Source organism: Oncorhynchus nerka, linkage group LG28 (genome assembly GCF_034236695.1).
Source record: "Oncorhynchus nerka isolate Pitt River linkage group LG28, Oner_Uvic_2.0, whole genome shotgun sequence".
Taxonomy (NCBI): domain Eukaryota; kingdom Metazoa; phylum Chordata; class Actinopteri; order Salmoniformes; family Salmonidae; genus Oncorhynchus; species Oncorhynchus nerka.
This window is the reverse complement of record NC_088423.1, coordinates 60,221,704-60,240,097: the sequence shown is the minus strand read 5'-3', so window position 1 is coordinate 60,240,097 and position 18,394 is coordinate 60,221,704. Positions and strand designations below refer to the sequence as shown.

The 18,394-nt window shown below is 44.5% G+C and overlaps 1 protein-coding gene across 9 annotated transcripts in view; it reads right to left on the bottom strand.

The window, feature by feature from the left end:
• The window catches only part of LOC115113455 (kinesin-like protein KIFC3), a 61,703-nt gene that overhangs the window by 15,052 nt on the left and 28,257 nt on the right, over positions 1-18,394 (bottom strand). For 6 of the 9 annotated variants that reach the window (XM_065012954.1, XM_065012956.1, XM_065012950.1 and 3 more), the window contains exons 2-6: positions 7,166-7,286; positions 5,577-5,728; positions 1,395-1,560; positions 936-1,105; positions 119-262 (exon numbers count right to left, since the gene is read on the bottom strand). In XM_065012954.1, the coding sequence (XP_064869026.1) occupies positions 119-262; positions 936-1,105; positions 1,395-1,560; positions 5,577-5,728; positions 7,166-7,247 (714 nt within the window). In that variant the 5' untranslated portion in view covers positions 7,248-7,286. Of the gene's footprint in view, positions 1-118; positions 263-935; positions 1,106-1,394; positions 1,561-5,576; positions 5,729-6,759; positions 6,780-6,845; positions 6,993-7,165; positions 7,287-12,650; positions 12,802-12,888; positions 12,984-18,394 lie in introns of those variants that run through there. The other 3 variants (XM_065012953.1, XM_065012957.1, XM_065012958.1) reach the window with 3 other exon arrangements.

Below are 18,394 nucleotides of genomic sequence, written 5' to 3'. Positions count from 1 at the left end.
TTCCAACGAGATACCTTGCCACACAGGGCTTCAGTACCCTACACACAAACAGTGCTATAGACAGAGCTATAATGGGTTTTCACAACCTCTGCCCTCAATTGATTTTGCCCACCCGTACCTGGCTGTGGGGGCAGTCAGTGGCTGTGCAGGCCGGTGGAGGAGCCTCCTGGAGCAGTGAGGTCTTGCATGCCTTCAGCTCCTGCTTCAGCCGCTCGTTCTCGACCACCAGAAGCTCCAGGTGCTTCTCCAGGTCGGTCGCCCCCTACAGGACAGGAGGAACAAGCACATTTATTTATTTAACTAGGCAAGTCAGTTATGAATTAATTCTTATTTTCAATGACGGCCCTAGGAACAGTGGGTTAACTGCCTGTTCAAGGGCAGAACGACAGATTTGTAGCTCAGGGATTTGAACTTGCAACCTTTCGGTTACAAGTCCACCGCTCTAACAATTAGGCTACCCTGCCGCCCAACATGTCAGTATCACACTCACAAAGGCACTACACGGAGGGATATCAATATACACAGGAAGGAATTAACGCTCATTCACACACACAGGGCAATGCACAAGCACTTTTTCTCTGACTATTGTTCAATATCTGCCCCCCGGACAAACATCAGGAGACAGTGAAACAAAAGAACACATACACATCTACATACCATTGTACCTGCCCCCTCACCCTGACCTCCCCCTCTCACCCGCTTACACACACTCACATGCAACACCTTAGAATGCCTGTGAAGCAGAAGTGTGTCACGGTGCAATCTTACACCTGGAAGAAAAATATGTCAATTATCTTGACCTCGTCTTTCCCAGGCTTTCCCAAGAATGTAGGCCAGATGGGCTCTGCCCTCATTAGCTTTTTCCATCCCTCCTCCCTCACCAGTCCCTCTCCTCCTGAGTTTCCTCCAATCCCCTCTCTCTCTCTTCTACTCACCACCCCCGAGCGCAGTCTCTCCACCTCCTGGGTCTGGTCTGGCAGCTTCTCCTCCAGCTCCCCCACCTGTGTGCGCAGCGCTGCGATGAGCTGCTCTCCTTCCTGAATGAGACAGTTGCTGTGCTGCTGCTGCTCCTGTGGCTCAGCCAGCTTCTGCACTGCCCGAACACCTGCAACACACACACAGTGATTACACATTACATACACGCACCCACAGAATTTAAAAACAAGACACACACACGCCATCCAGCCCCACAGCAGTGGATAATGCGCGTTGACAGTCGGTCACAGCAGTGACACACAGCCCTCTTCTTGCTGACAGGCTGGTTTGTGTCAGTACTGGGAACACAGTCCTGACAGACATACCACAAAGAGACCATTCGGGGTCATTCATTTTACAGTAATTATTGATGTATCAGTCAGTCCCCACCCCCCTCCAGCTACCCGTTCCTCTCTCACCGCTGGGCAGTGCTGTGTGCAGCTCCTCCGGTAGCGTGTGTATGAGGCTCGTCTTCTCCTGAAGACTCTGTTGGTGACTCTGCTGCGGCCTCTGCAGCTGCAGACACCGGGAAGCTTCCTGGCGTCGCAGACGCGCCTGGAACTCGCAGACTTTCTCCTGCAGTGTCTAGACACACGCACGCATGTGGCAAAGGTCACAGGTTAGAAGCCAGACAGGTCGTTAACGGGACAATTCCAAGGGAACGAGGAGGCGTAAAGGTGGATTGGTCAGTTTATAACATCCATGTTCACAGGTTTGATCAAAACCGACCTATCCAGTCAGTCTATAGGTAAATCGATTTGAATGCAAGCACTTTTTGACAGCATCCCCTTTGATTTACACGTTTTTAGATAATTGACTTGAAAGGAAATGAATGAAAGTTTTATTTTTTTATACAAATTATCTTCCAGAAATTGTGAAAGTTTGACAACCCCGTTTGCAAGATTGTAAATGACATAAATCTCAACCGATGATCTTTTCCAGTGCTGAAGACATGGATGTCTCATGGTATGCTGGGGTATGCAAAATGGGTCAACTTTTGAGCACCCCTTTATCTCTTGAAAAAGTCACTTTGAGCACTTCTACAACGGCCAAATATTTATGGAAGGTTTCGTTCAAGTCAAAAGGGGTGCTGTCAAAAAGCGATTGAATTCATATGGATATACCCCTACATGGTGGTTTTCAAACATCTCCTCTGGGACCCCCAGACATTTCACTATTTTGTTATAGCCCCGAACTAGCTCATCTGCACTCACCTGACAGTTTATTAAGTACACCACCCAGTTTACGAAAACCGATCGCTCCTACAGACAGTGAGTCAGGCGGATGTGACTTGCTATATAAAGCAGGGAGACAGGCATCGAGGCATTCAGTTACTGTTCGATTGAACGTTAGAATGGGCAAAACGAGTGACCAAAGAGACTTGGAGCGTGGTATGATCGTCAGTCCCAGGCGCGCCGGATCCAGTATCTCAGAAACGGCCGCCGAAAAACATCCAGTCAGCGGCAGTATTGTGGGCGAAAACAGCTTGTTGATTTTAGGGATCAGAGGAGAATGGCAAGAATCGGGCAAGCCAACAGGCGGGCCTCAAACAGACAAATAACTGTGCAGTACAACAGTGGTGTGCAGAACAGGCATCTCGGGAAACACACATTGTAGAATCAATGCCCTGAAGAATTCAGGCTGTTCTGGAAGCAAAGGTGGGTCCAACAGTTACGAAATGGGTGTACCTAATAAACTGGCCGGCGAGTGAAAATCATCTAAATAAGGGTTTGATGATTAGTTGTGTACTAGTTCTGGAATGGATCAAATACATTGAACTGCATGTGGTCCCTGAGAAAAGGTTTGAAAAACACTAGTCTCCACAACTAGACTCAGATGCAGAGATGAAACTGCTTACTCTACCAACTGAAACCACCTACAGATATACAAATCAGACTAAAGAAACTAAAATACTAATATGAGCGAGCGAGAGAGCGAGAGAGAGAGCGGAGACAGATACAGCTGGAGACTGCAGAGAGACCGAATGAGGACATTACATAGGCAGATGTCCAGGAACAGGACCAGGTCACCTTCTGTGAAGGAAAGCGGGATGTGGGGAGGAGAGAGGAATGAGAGAATGTACAGCAATGAAAGGTGTAGTGGGCTGGAGGAAGACAAAGAGAAATGGCCGGTTGAGATAGAGAAACGGCACAACAATGAATGAAAGAGGAATATGGAGGAAATGCAACGATTTGTTGAAGAGAGAGACTGCTTTTTGTGTACGCGTGTAAGTTTGCACGTGTCTACCTAAAAGCCACGCCGCACTGTCATCTTTAATCTATTAGACCTGTCGCTATGAGGCGCCAATGTCATCTTATGAAGTGCTGATGTGAGCGTTATGAAAGCACTGGGTGCTGTCAACGCAAGTCTAAATCCAAGTCACAGGGGCTGATTAGGATGCTTGTCACGAGGCACTGGGCAGAACAGTGTAGAATACCCACACCTGAGGGGTATACTACAATGCAGATTAATGACTTAGCCAGCTAACTTGCCTAAACATTCTGAAATAACTTTTTATTTTGTAGAAAGATAGGCATGTCCGATTGACCCAACAACCAAAAACACATCTTAGTTTATCTTTCCTAATGAACCAGAAAATCAGTACTTATTTATGTTTATTCAAGATAGCTGGCTAACTCATTGATCCTGCTTTTGTAGTATAACCCTCTGTGCTGTGCTCAGTGGGGCACAACAATGTGGAACGTTCCGATGGAAATGTACGAACGGCATGCCTCTTAGTCATGTGATAAAATTAGGTCTGCTATACTTGTGACATTTCTACATACAACGTTCAGTCCGTTACACCCTCCTGAACGAAGATCTGTGTTGTTGTAACAGTGTGTGCTCTACCCTGTGTTACTCCAAATGCTGACAAAGCAACACAATCCTGAACACATGAAATAAAACCACAGGAGGGATACTATGCAGACACACAGGATTTTCTGTTCTGCAGAATACACAGAGTGTACAGGATAATGACAGCTATGCTGTGTGTGTGTGTGTATGTATGTACAATTGAAGTCGGAAGTTAACATACACTTAGGTTGGAGTCGTTAAAACACGTTTTTCAACCACTCCACACATGTCTCGTTAACCAACTAGTTTTGGCAAGTCGGTTAGCACATCTACTTTGTCCATGACAAGTACATTTTCCAGCAATTGTTTACAGACAGATGATTTCACTTATAATATCACAATTCCTTTGGGTCAGAAGTTTACATACACTGAGTTGACTTGTGCCTTTTCAACAGCTTGGAAAATTCCAGAAAATGATGTCATGGCTTTAGAAGATTCTGAAAGGCTAATTGACATTCTTTGAGGCTAATTGACATCATTTGAATCAATTGGAGGTGTACCCTTGGATGTTTTTCAATGCCTACCTTCAAACTCAGTGCCTCTTCGCTTTACATCATGGGAAAATCAAAAGAAATCAGCCAAGACCTCCACCAAATTGTAGACCTCCACAAGTCTGGTTCATCCTTGGGTGCAATTTCCAAATGGCTGAAGGTACCATGTTCATCTGTACAAACAATAGTACGCTAGTATAAACACCATGGGACCACGGAGCCGTCATACCGCTCAGGAAGGAGACGCGTTCTGTCTCCTTAGAGATGAACGTACTTTGGTGCGAAAAGTGCAAATCAATCCTAGACCAACAGCAAAGGCCATTGTGAAGATGCTGGAGGAAATCGGTACAAAAGTATCTATATCCACAGTAAAACAAGTCCTATATCGACATAACCTGAAAGGCCTCTCAGCAAGGAAGAAGCCACTGCTCCAAAACCGCCATAAAAAAGTCAAGACTACAGTTTTCAACTGCACATGGGGACAAAATTGTAGTTTTGGAGATATGTCCTCTGGTCTGATGAAACAAAAATAGAACTGTTTTGCCCTAATGACCATCGTTATGTTTGGAGGAAAAAGGGGGAGGCTTGCAAGCCGAAGAACACCATCCCCACGTGAAGCACAGGGGTGGCAGCATCATGTTGTGGAGGTGCTTTGCTGCAGGAGGGACTGGTGCACCTCCAATTGACTCAAATGATGTCAATTACCCCATCAGAAGCTTCTAAAGCCATGATATAATTTTTGGGAATTTTTCAAGCTGTTTAAAGGCACAGTCAACTTAGTGTATGTAAACTTCTGACCCACTGGAATTGTGATACAGTGAATTATAAGTGAAATAATCTGTCTGTAAACAATTGTCATGCACAACGTAGATGTCCTAACCGATTTGTCAAAACTATAGTTTGTTAACAAGAAATTTGTGGAGTGGTTGAAAAACGAGTTTTAATGACTCCAACCTAAGAGTATGTAAACGTCTGACTTCGACTGTATGTATGTATGTATGTATGTATGTATGTATGTATGTATGTATGTATGTATGTATGGTGTGTGTGTGTTAGAAGCTCATTAAAACTGGATCGATAAATCCACTGTGTCCCACTCCCCAAGGCTCTTACTGACCTGAAACCCCCCACCAGTTTAGCCAGTGAAACCAGGACAAACAAGTGCCATGTTGGGAAAACACCCACCAATATCAACGATACGCTAGCCACATTGACCTAGTTAGTTGTCTGTGTGTGTATGCACGGTCATCTCACCTGTATGAGTAGCTGTTGGTTGTGATAGTGCTGGCTGGTTTCTAATTGGTCAGTAGTGGTCAGAGCGGTACGTTGTGGGAAAGCGGCTGTGGGTAGAGACAGGAAGGAGCAGTCCTCCTCACCATCACTCATCAAGAAGTCCACTGAGCTCGCTACGGACACACGGGAGGGACAAACAAAGTTAGGGAAACAAACATACAGTTACACACACAAACCTCTCTCCCCTATTTTCACTCCCCAACCTTCCAAGGTTCGCACAGACAGTACCATAGAAACGAGCACAGCTAGATAAGCAGTGTGATAACCCAGGCCTAACTAGGTGATATATACACAACTCCATACAGGGCTGTTTACCTGTGTGTGCGCGTGTCTTCGTGTATTTGTTTGGGGACCCAGGGTCTTATCAACCTGAGGACAATCAGTGCACTGTGCTACTGCACTAGGTCCATTCTACACAATCAACCTGTATTAACACACATGCTCTAACAAACATGTATTTTCTAATACACACGTAAGAGCAATTTAACTGAATGAAGCACCTTATGCATACAATGGATCACAGACTAAGGAAAACACGCACCAAGACAAACACACTTATTCAGGGAAGTAGTGCTTAAAGTATCCCCCACACAGTCTACAAATACATTATGTGTACAGACTGTATGTGTACACACTGCGCAAATCAGTTTAATACAGAGACACGCGGGTCGACTCCCAGCTCTGTAAGGCTGGGAGAAAAAAACAAAAAAAACAACAAGCCTTCGGTAACTGATGACCCGGCAGATGAAGTCCCACAGCGGAGTCACACACGTACAGACAAATGTACAATACATACACACAAACTCACACACCATTAGGACACACACTGTGAAGTACTATACGACCGACGCGTAAACACAACCATCCTCTCCTCCTCTACCTTCCGCTCTCCGATAGCATTACACTGTCCCTTTCTTTCTCAGACAGTCACCTCGCCTCTCTTTTCTGCACTAAGCACAAATCACAGTTGTGCTGCTCTGTCGTCACCTTGAGCAGTCCTGCAAGAGCACTGGCACAGAGAAGCGCACACCCACAGACAGATGGACACACACACAGTACACACACACAATAGGTCCAGTGTTTGCACTCCTGGCCCCTGGACTGTGGCTGGGGGGGGGGGGGGGATCAGCTTTAAGCTCTGTACCCGATAGAGACGCACTCCTTCAGCTGAGAGACGCACTCCTTCAGCTGAGAGAGGTAGAGAAAGAGAGAAGCCTGGCACACACTCACTCCTCGCCGCTTTCTCAGACAGCTGGCATACACTCTTCCTTTCCCCTCTCCAGTCAGATATAGGAATGCCTTCTCTTCCTCTCCTCTTTTCCAGTATTTCCTGTCTCTCCCAGTTTCACTGAGAGGCACAGCTCATGGGAATGTGTCACACTCCTCTACTCTTAGTAAGAGTCCTGTCAGACAGGCAGCACACACACCTCTCCCGTTCCCTCCCACCCTCCCCGTCATCCCAAAAATGTGGTCACAATGGTTTAGTCCCACCCCTGTCACAGAGGGACTCCCTTCCTGCCCAATGGGGTGGGCCTACAGAATCCACTCACCATCCAATGAGACGTCTTTCTTCCAGAGCTCCTGCAGACAGGGGGCGTGGCCAAGGTCCCAGGTCTTTCTTGTTCCGAACATGACCACAGGGCTGAGCAAAGCACTGGGTCTCTGGACCGGCTAGAGAGACAACAAGATAGAGAGAAACAAATACTGTACATTTAAATGTTTTGTAATTTAGCAGACACTCTTATACAGAGCGACTTACATACTGAGCCACCGTGGGAATCGAACCCACAACCCTAGAGTTGCAAGTGCCATGCTCTATCAACTGAGCTACATCATATTATATACACAGAGAGAGAGAAAAGACATGAGCTATAGCTTGCAGTTAACATTCCCTGTGTTCAAATTTCATTGCTATTATTGCTTTAAAAAGGTTCTTGCTTTGGCAATATAAGGTAACGACTTGTCATGCCAATAAAGCTCATTGAAAGTAACTGAAAGAGAGAAAGAGAAAAAGACTGACAGCACGGTATGAGAGCGATAGGAGAGGAGAAAGCACGCTCGTGTGTGAGCATGAATCTGTTTACACAGTGGGAACAGCCTTCAGAGTTCATGATGAAACACAGGAAAATTAGAAAGAGATGGACAACATTCCTGCATGACTGACCGTCACATTCACAGCCGATACTGGGTTGTATTCATTTTTCGGACAGCATTTACTCCAAACGGAAATGTTTTGCAACTATTGGCCAATTTCAGGTAGGTCCCGCCCTGTTTCATTCGGTTTGCTTCCGATAGGTTCAGCTTGGTTCCTAGTGGTAACCAGTTCCCTGTTTAATACAGCCACACTGGATACACGAATACTGATCTGGGCCCGGTTTCCCGATAGCGACGGAACTTAAGCTTACGAGTGTTATAACGATGCATCGTTCCTATAATGGCCAAAGAACTCCTATGCATTTCCCAAAACACCACGTAGGGAGAACTTTCAAAGTGTGTCGATACTGATAGGATTGGAAGAAAAAATAAATGCAGCACTGCTCTCGGATGAGCTTTCTCCATTCCAATGTTACCTTAACATTGGGAATTATTCCACAATACTGACAACAGATCAGCTCCTAGAGAGATATGATCACCTACAGTGCCCTTCAGAAAGTATTCACACGCCTGGACTTTTTCCACATTTTGTGGAAATCAATTAAATTGAGATTGTTTTGTCACTGGCCTAGACACAATACCTCATAATGTCTAAATGGGATTAATGTTTTTAGGAATTTTAGTGTGTAGGAATTTTAGTGTGTACAATAATTTTTAATAACTACCTCATCTCTGTACCCCACACATACAATGTGTAAAAATGATTATTAGGGAAATCGTTCTTGGAAACCATGTAAACATTTTAATCTAACTATTATATAAATCTGACTATTCACAATAATCAAGTTATTGTGTGCATGTAGCCACACTCATTGAATATCTCTTTGAGCATGGTAAAGTTATTAATTACACTTTCGATGGTGTATCAATTCACCCAGTCACTACAAAAATACAGGCGTCCTTCCCAATTCTGTTGCCGGAGAGGAAGGAAACCACTCAGGGATTTTACCATGAGGCCAATGGTGACTTTACAACAGTTACAGCGTTTAATGGCTGTGATAGGAGAAAACTGAGGATGGGTCAACAACATTTAGAGGTGGAAAAAGTACCCAAATTGTCATACTTGAGTAAAAGTAAAGATCCCTTTGTAGAAAATGACTACTAAAAAAGTAAAAGTCACCCAGTAAAATACTAACTTGAGTAAAAGTATTCGGTTTTAAATACACTTAAGTATCAAAAGTATGAGTCATTTCAAACTCCTTATATTAAGCAAACCAGACCGCACAATTTTTTAAAACATTTGTATTTATTTACAGATAGCCAGGGACAGTGGCTCAATGATTTTATTCATGTGCATGTATGGCTTTTAAGTTGTGTGTGCTTGTTTTTTTTAAATGGTCGAATTAATAAACTAAAGGACACTAAACCAAGGGACACACAACACTCAGACATAATTTACAAACAAAGCATTGGTGTTTAGTGAGTCCACCAGATCAGAGGCAGTAGGGATGACCACAACAGATTGGCTCAAACGCATTATGAAGGAAAGAAATTCCACAAATTAACTTTTAACAAGGCACACCTGTTAATTGAAATGCATTCCAGTTGAATACCTCATGAAGCTGGTTGAGAGAATGCCAAGAGTGTGCAAAGCTGTCAAAGGCAATGGGTGGCTACTTTCAAGAATCTAAAATATATTTTGATTTGTTTAACAGTTTTTTGGTTACTACATGATTCCATGTGTTATTTCATACTTTTAACGTCTTCACTATTATTCTACAATGTAGAAAACAGTAAAAAATAAAGAAAAACCCTTGAATGAGTAGGTGTCCAAACTTTTGACTGGAACTGTATGTAAATTAGGTTTTTGCATTTCATTTTCAATAAATCAGCAAAAATGTCTAAAAACACGTTTTCATTTTGTCATTATGGGGTACTGTGTGTGGATGACGGGTGAGAACACAAAATGCGGAATAGGTCAAGAGGCATGAATACTTTCTGAAGGCATTGTATTTGGCTGCAAATACTGAGGGGACTTATTCTAGCCTAATGCACCAAATCCCAGATTTTGCACATCATTGAGCACACGTTACATATCATGAAATACACTGAGTGTACAAAACATTAGGAGCAGGTGTGTTCCTTCAATGGCATCGACTGACCAGGTGAATCGAGGTGAAAGCTATGATTCCTTATGCCACTTGTTAAATCCACTTCAAAATCAGTGTAGTTGAAGGGGAGGATACAGGTTAAAGAAGAATTTTGGATTATTAGAATTTTTGGACATGGATTATGTATGTGTGCCATATAGAGGGTAAACGGGCAAGACAAAAAGTTGTAGATGGATTTAAATGGAGTATAGTAGTAGGTGCAAGGCACACCGGTTTGAGTGTGTCAAGAACTGCTAACGCTGCTAAGTATTTCACGCTCAACAGTTTCCGGTGTGTATCAAGAATGATCCACCACCCAAAGGACATCCAGCCAACTTGACACAACTGTGGGAAGCATTGACGTCACATGGGCCAGCATCCCAAAGTGACACGGAAGGGCAAAAATGCATCCAATAACGCGCTTAGCTTTTCTGAGGTAGTTGGTAAATCAACTTTAAAAACAATGGTCTTGGGAAATAGCTCGGAGATTTAACGATTCTCCTTTGAAGTTTGTAACGAACTTCGCCTTAAGACGCTTTTGGGAAACTGGGCCCTGGTTCATCTTTAGAACCTTCCCAAAACCATCATTATTAACGTTGCACTTGAGGCCGCTTGTAATCTAACGCGTGCCTAAATCACGCCACCAGTAGAACAGCCAACATGCTGACAAAACCAGGACCGAGCATCCGCATGTGCCATTGAACGCACGTTGATGTTGTTCACCCACATCAGAAGCGATCCGGTCATGCAAGTTGAAATATCAACACAAACTCTGAACCAATAATATTCATTTGGGGACAGGTCAAGAAGCATTAAACATTTGTCAATTTAGCTAGCTAGCTTACTGTTGCTAACTAATTTGTCCTGGGATATAAACATTGGGTTGTTATTTTACCTGAAATGCACAAGGTCCACTACTCCGACAATTAATCCACAGATAAAACGGGGAACAGAATTAATTTCTCATCATCTCTCCTCCTTCCTTCAGGCTTCTTTTTACTTCACATGACAGTTGGCAACCAACTTTACAGTGCATTACTACAACCGACAGGAGTGCGGACCTCAGTTAATCTTTCAATCACTCACGCGGTTATATGCTCCTAAAAACCAATGAGGAGATGGGAGAGGCCGGACTTCCAGCGCATTGAGGGTCACAAATAGAACTAATTTCTATTTTAGCGCCTGGCCATGCAGACGTGGGCGAGTAGTTAGCGACCGTTCCAACGACGCAATTAAGCGACCGTTCTCTCTGTGTGGTGTTACATCTTCGGCAGTTGTAGGAAAGATGAATCGTAAAAAAATATAAAAAAACACTCGTAAACCTAAGTTCCATCGATATCGAGAAACCGGGCCCTGGACAGTTGGAGGTTAGGTAGCACATTCAAGTATGTACTGCATGTGGCAATGACATCGGGACATTGGCCTTAACAAAATGCCTGTCTTTATTTGTATTTAACCTTTGTCAGGCCATTCTGGTGGCTCCATCACCACCCCAGTCCCAAATGGACCAGAACATCTTCCTATTCCGTCACCCCACTGCCTTCCAGACTCTCCCTTGTCCTGATCCCTGGTCTGAGCTGGGGCATGAGGGTCAATCCAATCAGATTATACAGGACTGACCTCAACCTGGTCAATACTGACCAATAAGATTATACCGACAGTGATGACCAGTTTACAGCTCACAGCCCCACACAGACTGGTCCGACCTTAAAGCAATCAGCGAAAGAGTGAGACTCAAGACAGGCGCTACATTACCCCACACCCAGAATAGCCTACACTGAGAAGTTAAACACGTTACCCAATACTAAACTGTCTCTTCAACTCTATACTCCTTATTGTACTACACCACCACACAAACACAGTAATAAAACACTATTCAACTTCAGTATACATAACACTCCCACCACACACACAAGCCACATCAATGCATTACTCGACACTATTCAACTCCATTCAAGCTACACATTAGAGGGGGGATACAATACATGTGAATGCACCCAGTGTGCAAATATAGCAATGTCTGCACAAAGAACCTTGCAGAAACGTCAAACTCACACCTGCGTGTGTTTGGTGAGTCTCATGATTGGGTGAATCTGTGACCACTGAAGAGTCATTGTCATGGATCATGTGGTCAGTCTGGTTCAGCCCGTGTGTGTGCGCGTGTGTGTGTGTGTGGTTGTATTGACCATAACCCAGAGTTGACTGTTCTGTCGGAGAGGTGGTGGGTCAGCAGGTCCAGTCCAGGACCGCTGTATTAGCTAGTCTAATCTCGCACAGCGGGAAGTTCCCCAAAGTACTGTACACACCGTTCCTTGTGTTCTATTGTACACAAAGTTTTCAGCAAGTGTGTGTGTTCATCAATGTACTGTTTACCACAGCAGAATATCCAGAACAGAGGTTTACCGTACAAAAGGCCCTCAGAGTTCTTTTAAAAAGTGTTAAAATAGCCACATTACTATAATAAGTTCTGTCCTTGGTCCAAACAGGGTCTATCTGGAATCCAGAGCCCATGGATGGATCTCAAGTCTAATGGGTCTTCCTTTCCTTTCCTCATCTTATTTCCTTCATGTAGACTGATGTGATGAAACTGGACAGCTAAAATAAAAGGCCTAATCCACGGAGTTGCTGTCACCAGTCATGTGTCTTCAGGTCAGACTACGGAGATGCACCAAATGAACTGGACCATAGTCTGGGCCTCTATCTACCCTCCCATAGTATGTGTATATCAGAATTTACCTTCAGTCTATACAAAACCTGAGAACCAACCCTGTGTCCCTGAATGAAACCATACCCTTTGTGCGATTCCGAAGGGAATGTGGTCCTGTTTGTAGTAGTGTTCTTTGTCTCGATCTCGGTCGAGCCAGTGTTTGTTGATCAGAGATCCCATCCAGCCAATCATCCTGCCTGCCCCTTTGCCACAAGGGCCAGGTGCTGTCACCCTCCTAAAGACAGACACACAATACCATGTGACCACTCTTACACGCCTATGTGTTCCAAATAACTACAAATTAAATACAACGTAAACACACATGCAGACCCTTCCACAGGCCTGGCGGCCATCATAACATCCTCACTCTACCATCTGACAGCACACACACGGTATCCACAGAAAGACATCGGTATCCGTAGCGACAGGCAGTAGCTGTTTACCAGCGGTATGGACAGGGTTAGGCCCCACCCACGAAGACACAGGAAACGCAGAATGGACGTTGCTATTAGCCACTGATCTAAGATCAGGTTATTTAACACCCCAACCTAACCTAAACCATTAGGCTGATTAAATAATACCTTACCCTGGACCAGTGGTAAGAGGCAACCTCTACCTCCTACACTCATTTACCCATAATCCTTTAAACCCCACAACAGATGGCCTCCTTTATAACACATCTTCCTCTGAGGAGAAGGATCAAGTTGTCCCTAACCACAGATCTAGGATCAGATCTATCACCATGGATCGATCTTCAAATCCTAGCTTTTAGCATTAGGGGGGAAATCCCAAACTGACCTTGGAGCAAGAACACCATCATTGGGAAGACTGGGGTGGTCACTTTAGGGATTTTGTCCTCACTTGCCTCCCCTTGTCCACCCTTTCTCCACCTATGACTGCAGGATGGGTGATGGGTGGCCTTTCGATCTTTGCTTCCTTCCCTCCTTCTCTCACCTAATTTCCACTCTTTCTACTCTCTGTATTCACAGCACAGACTATAACATCCGACACTTTGCTTAGACGGTAGTGCCGGCAAAATGAAAAGCAATCTCATTACTACAAAGCTCCAGTGAGCTCAGACACCCCCTGTGGCTTTTCCTAGGTTGTAGAAAATGAGTCTGTAGAGGCAAGGTAATGTGATATCATTGTGTAGATCTGTGGCTAAAGGCAACTTTTACACTGAGCTTGTGATACAGTATAGAGTTGTGGGTGCCTTATTGGTTCATGCGACTCTCTGCCAGCCCCATAGGGGTTGGAAATAAAAAGAGTAAAGTAATTCAGCTAATCTAGATATTTACTGCTTCCAAGGTATTGTCCTCACAGAAACATACACGCACACCTGACGCTTGTCAGGTTTCTAGGTTACCACAGTGACCACGCTCCCCATGGTTCGTTGAGCACAAGGCATGGTGTGTAGGATATGGTTACACACTCCTGTCGCACTTTGCCTTCTATAGTATCAGCTGTCTACTCCATGCGCCAGGAATACTGCAAAAACAACATGGCCCTAGTGCAGTTGTTGATATCAATGTGTTGATAATGCTGAGGAACAGGGGGAGGACAGGAGGGGCTGGCTAGCTGTGATATACTATGAGGAGCTACTGTTGCAGGTTCCCCCCCCCTACTCTATGCTACTTTAGCTAGCGTTTAGCCTCACTCTGCTAAAGCAGAGCATTCTAATATTTGATGACAGCAGAGGAAGGGCTTAGCATAAAGCAGAGAGGATATGACGAGAACCCACCCCCCACCTCTCTCTCCCTCGTATTGTTTGTATATCCCTTAAGTATTTTTGGCCCTCTTATCGCTCTCCTTCCATTTGAGTGTATCCTCCGAGGACCCTCCCTACTCTCTTCCTCTCCACAGTATGTGAATTTCACTAGCCCAGCTAGAGTTAAGACTCGCAGCTCTACCAGCTAACCTGCAATCCACTACTGCCTATACAAAACAAACAGTTCAAATTGATAAACTATCAAGCAATAAAAGCTCTATACAATCCTCTAACTAGCACAAAGAAAAAAATACAAATGAGTAGTCAGACCCTTTGCTATGTGACTCGGAATTGAGCTCAGGTGCATCTGGTTTCCATTGATCATCCTTGAGATGTTTCTACAACTTGATTAGAGTCCACCTGGGGTATAATTCAATTGATTGGACACGATTTGGAAAGGCACAAGCCTGTCTATATAAAGGTCCCACAGTTGACAGTGCATGTCAGAGCAAAAACCAAGCCATGAGGTCAAAGGAATTGGCCGCAGAGCTCCGAGACATGATTGTGTCAAGGCACAGATCTGGGGAAGGGTACCAAAAACATTCTGCGGCATTGAAGGTCCCCAAGAACACAGTGGCCTCCAAGTTTGGAACCACCAAGACTCTTCCTAGAGACGGTCCCCCGGCCAAACTGTGTAATCGGGCAAGAAGGGCCTTGGTCAGGGAGGTGACCAAGAACTCGATGGTCACCGACAGAGCTCCAGAGTTCCTCTGTGGAGATGAAAGAAACTTCCAGAAGCCAACCATCGCTGCAACAGTCCACCAATCAGGCCTTTATGGTAGAGTGGCCAGATGGAAGACATTGCTCAGTAAAAGGCACATGACAGCCCACTTGGAGTTTGCCAAAAGGCACCTAAAGGACTTTCAGACCATGAGAAACAAGATTCTCTGGTCTGACGAAGCCAATATTAAACTCTTTGGCCTGACTGCCAAGTGTTACATCTGGAGGAAACCTGGCACCATCCCTACAGTGAAGCATGGTGGTGGCAGCATCATGCTGTGGGGATGTTTTTCCAGCGGTAGGGACTTGGAGACTAGTCAGGATCGAGGGAAAGCTGAACGGAGCAAAGTACAGAGAGATCCTTGTGAAAACCTGCTACAGAGCACTCAGGACCTCAGACTGGGGCGAAGGTTCACCTTTCAACAGGACAACGACCCTAGGAACATAGCCAAGACAACGCAGGAATGGCTTCAGGACAAGTCTGAATGTTCTTGAGTGGCCTAGACAGAGTCCGGACTGGAACATCTCTGACAGAGCTTGAGAAGATCTGCAGAGAAGAATGGGAGACACTCCCCAAATACAGGTGTGCCAAGCTTGTAGCTTCATACCCAAGAAGACTTGAGGGTGTAATCACTGCCAAAGGTGCTTCAACAAAGTACTGAGTAAAGCTTCTGAATACTTAAAAAATGTGATACAAACATTTCTAAAAAATAGTTTTTGCTTTGTCATTATGGGGTATTGCGTGTATATTGATGAGGGAAAAAAACAATTTAATACGTTTTAAATAAGGCTGTAACGTAACAAAATGTGGAAAAATTCAAGGGGTCTGAATACTTTCCGAATGCCCTGTAAGTAAAAAAATAATGGGAACACTAAAATAACACATCCTAGATCTGAATGAACGAAATATTCTTATTAAATACTTTTTTCTTTAGATAGTTGAATGTGCTGACAACAAAATCACACAAAAATTATCAATGGAAATCAAATTTATCAACCCATGAAGGTCTGGATTTGGAGTCACACTCTAAATTAAAGTGGAAAACCACACTACAGGTTGATCCAACTTTGATGTAATGTCCTTAAAACAAGTCAAAATGAGGCTCAGTAGTGTGTGTGGCCCCCCAAAGGATGGAGGGCTGTGCAGCCCCCCAAAGAAATGCCACCCCACACCATGGACTGACCCACCGCCAAACCAATCAAGCTGGAGGATGTTGCAGGCAGCAGAACGTTCTCCACGGCGTCCCCAGACTCTGTCACGTCTGTCACATGTTTTCAGTGTGAACCTGCTTTCATTTGTGTAGAGCACAGGGCGCCAGTGGCGAATTTTCCAATCTTGGTGTTCTCTGGCAAATGTCAAACGTCCTGCACGGTGTTGGGCTGTAAGCACAACCCCCACCTGTGGACGTTGGGCCCTCATACCACCCTCATGGAGTCGGTTTCTGACCGTTTGAGCAGACATGCCCATTTGTGGCCTGCTGGAGGTCATTTTGCAGGGCTCTGGCAGTGCTCCTCCTTGCACAAAGGCGGAGGTAGCGGTCCTGCTGCTGGGTTGTTGCCCTCCTACGGCCTCCTCTACGTCTCCTGATGTACTGGCCTTTCTCCTGGTAGCACCTCCATGCTCTGGACACTACGCTGACAGACACAGCAAACCTTCTTGCCACAGCTCGCATTGATGTGCCATCCTGGATGAGCTGCACTACCGGAGCCACTTGTGTGGGTTGTAGACTCAGTCTCATGCTACCACTAGAGTGAAAGCACCAGCATTCAAAAGTGAGTAAAACATCAGCCAGGAAGCATAGGAACTGAGAAGTGGTCTGTGGTCACCACCTGCAGAACACTCCTTTATTGGGGGTGTCTTGCTAATTGCCTATAATTTCCACCTGCTGTTTCCACCTCCACAATAGCATGTGAAATGTATTGTCAATCAGTGTTGCTTCCTAAGTGGACAGTTTGATTTCACAGAAGTGTGATTGACTTGGAGTTACATTGTGTTGTTTAAGTGTTCCCTTTATTTTTTTGAGCAGTGTATATACACACACTACTGTTCAAAAGTTTGGGGTCACTTAGAAATGTCCTTGTTTTCCATGAAAACATAAAAGAAATTAGTTGCAAAAATGAATAGGAAATATAGTCAAGACATTGACAAGATTATAAATAATGATTTTGAATTGAAAAAATAATTGTGTCCTTCAAACTGCTTTTGTCAAAGAATCCTCCATTTGCAGCAATTACAGCCTTGCAGACCTTTGGCATTCTAGTTGTCAATTTGTTGAAATGTTTCACCCCATGCTTCCTGAAGCACCTCCTACAAGTTGGATTGGCTTGATGGGCACTTCTTACGTACCATACGGTGAAGCTGCTCCCACAACATCTGGATTGAGATCCGGTGACTGTGCTGGCCACTCCATTATAGACATAATACCAGCTGACTGCTTCTTCCCTAAATAGTTCTTGCATAGTTTGGAGCTGTGCTTTGGGTCATTGTCCTGTTGTAGGAGGAAATTTGGCTCTAATTAAGCACCTTCCACAGGGTATGGCGTTGCAAAATGGGGTGATATCCTTCCTTCAAGATCCCTTTTACCCTGTACAAATCTCCCACTTTACCACCACCAAAGCACCCCCAGACCATCACATTGCCTCCACCATGCTTGACAGACGGCATCAAGCACTCCTCCAGCATCTTTTCAGCAAACTTAAATATATCTGTCCATAACACTTTCTTCCAATCTTTCTATGTCCAGTGTCTGTTCTTTTGCCCATCTTAATCTTTTCTTTGAATTGGCCAGTCTGAGATATGGCTTTTTCTTTGCAACTCTGCCTAGAAGGCCAGCATCCCGGAGTCACCTCTTCACTGTTGACGTTGAGACTGGTATTTTGCGGGTACTATTTAATGGAGCTGCCAGTTGAGGACTTGTGAGGAGTCTGTTTCTCAAACTAGACACTCTAAAGTACTTGTCCTCTTGCTCAGTTGTGCAACAGGGCCTCCCACTCCTAATTCAATTCTGGTTAGAGCTGTTCTGTGAAGGGAGTAGTACAAAGCGTTGTACGTAATCTTCAGTTCCTTGGCAAATTTATCTCATGGAATAGCCTTCATTTCTCAGAACTAGGCTGACGAGTTTCAGAAGAAAGTTCTTTGTTTCTGGCAATTTTGAGCCTGTAATCGAACCCACAAATGCTGATGCTCCAGATACTCAACTAGTCTAAAGAAGGCGAGTGTTATTGCTTCTTTAAATCAGCACAACAGCTTTCAGCTGTGCTAACAGAATTACAAAAGGGTTTTCTAATGATGAATTAGCCTTTTAAAATGATAAACTTGGATTAGTTAACACAACGTGCC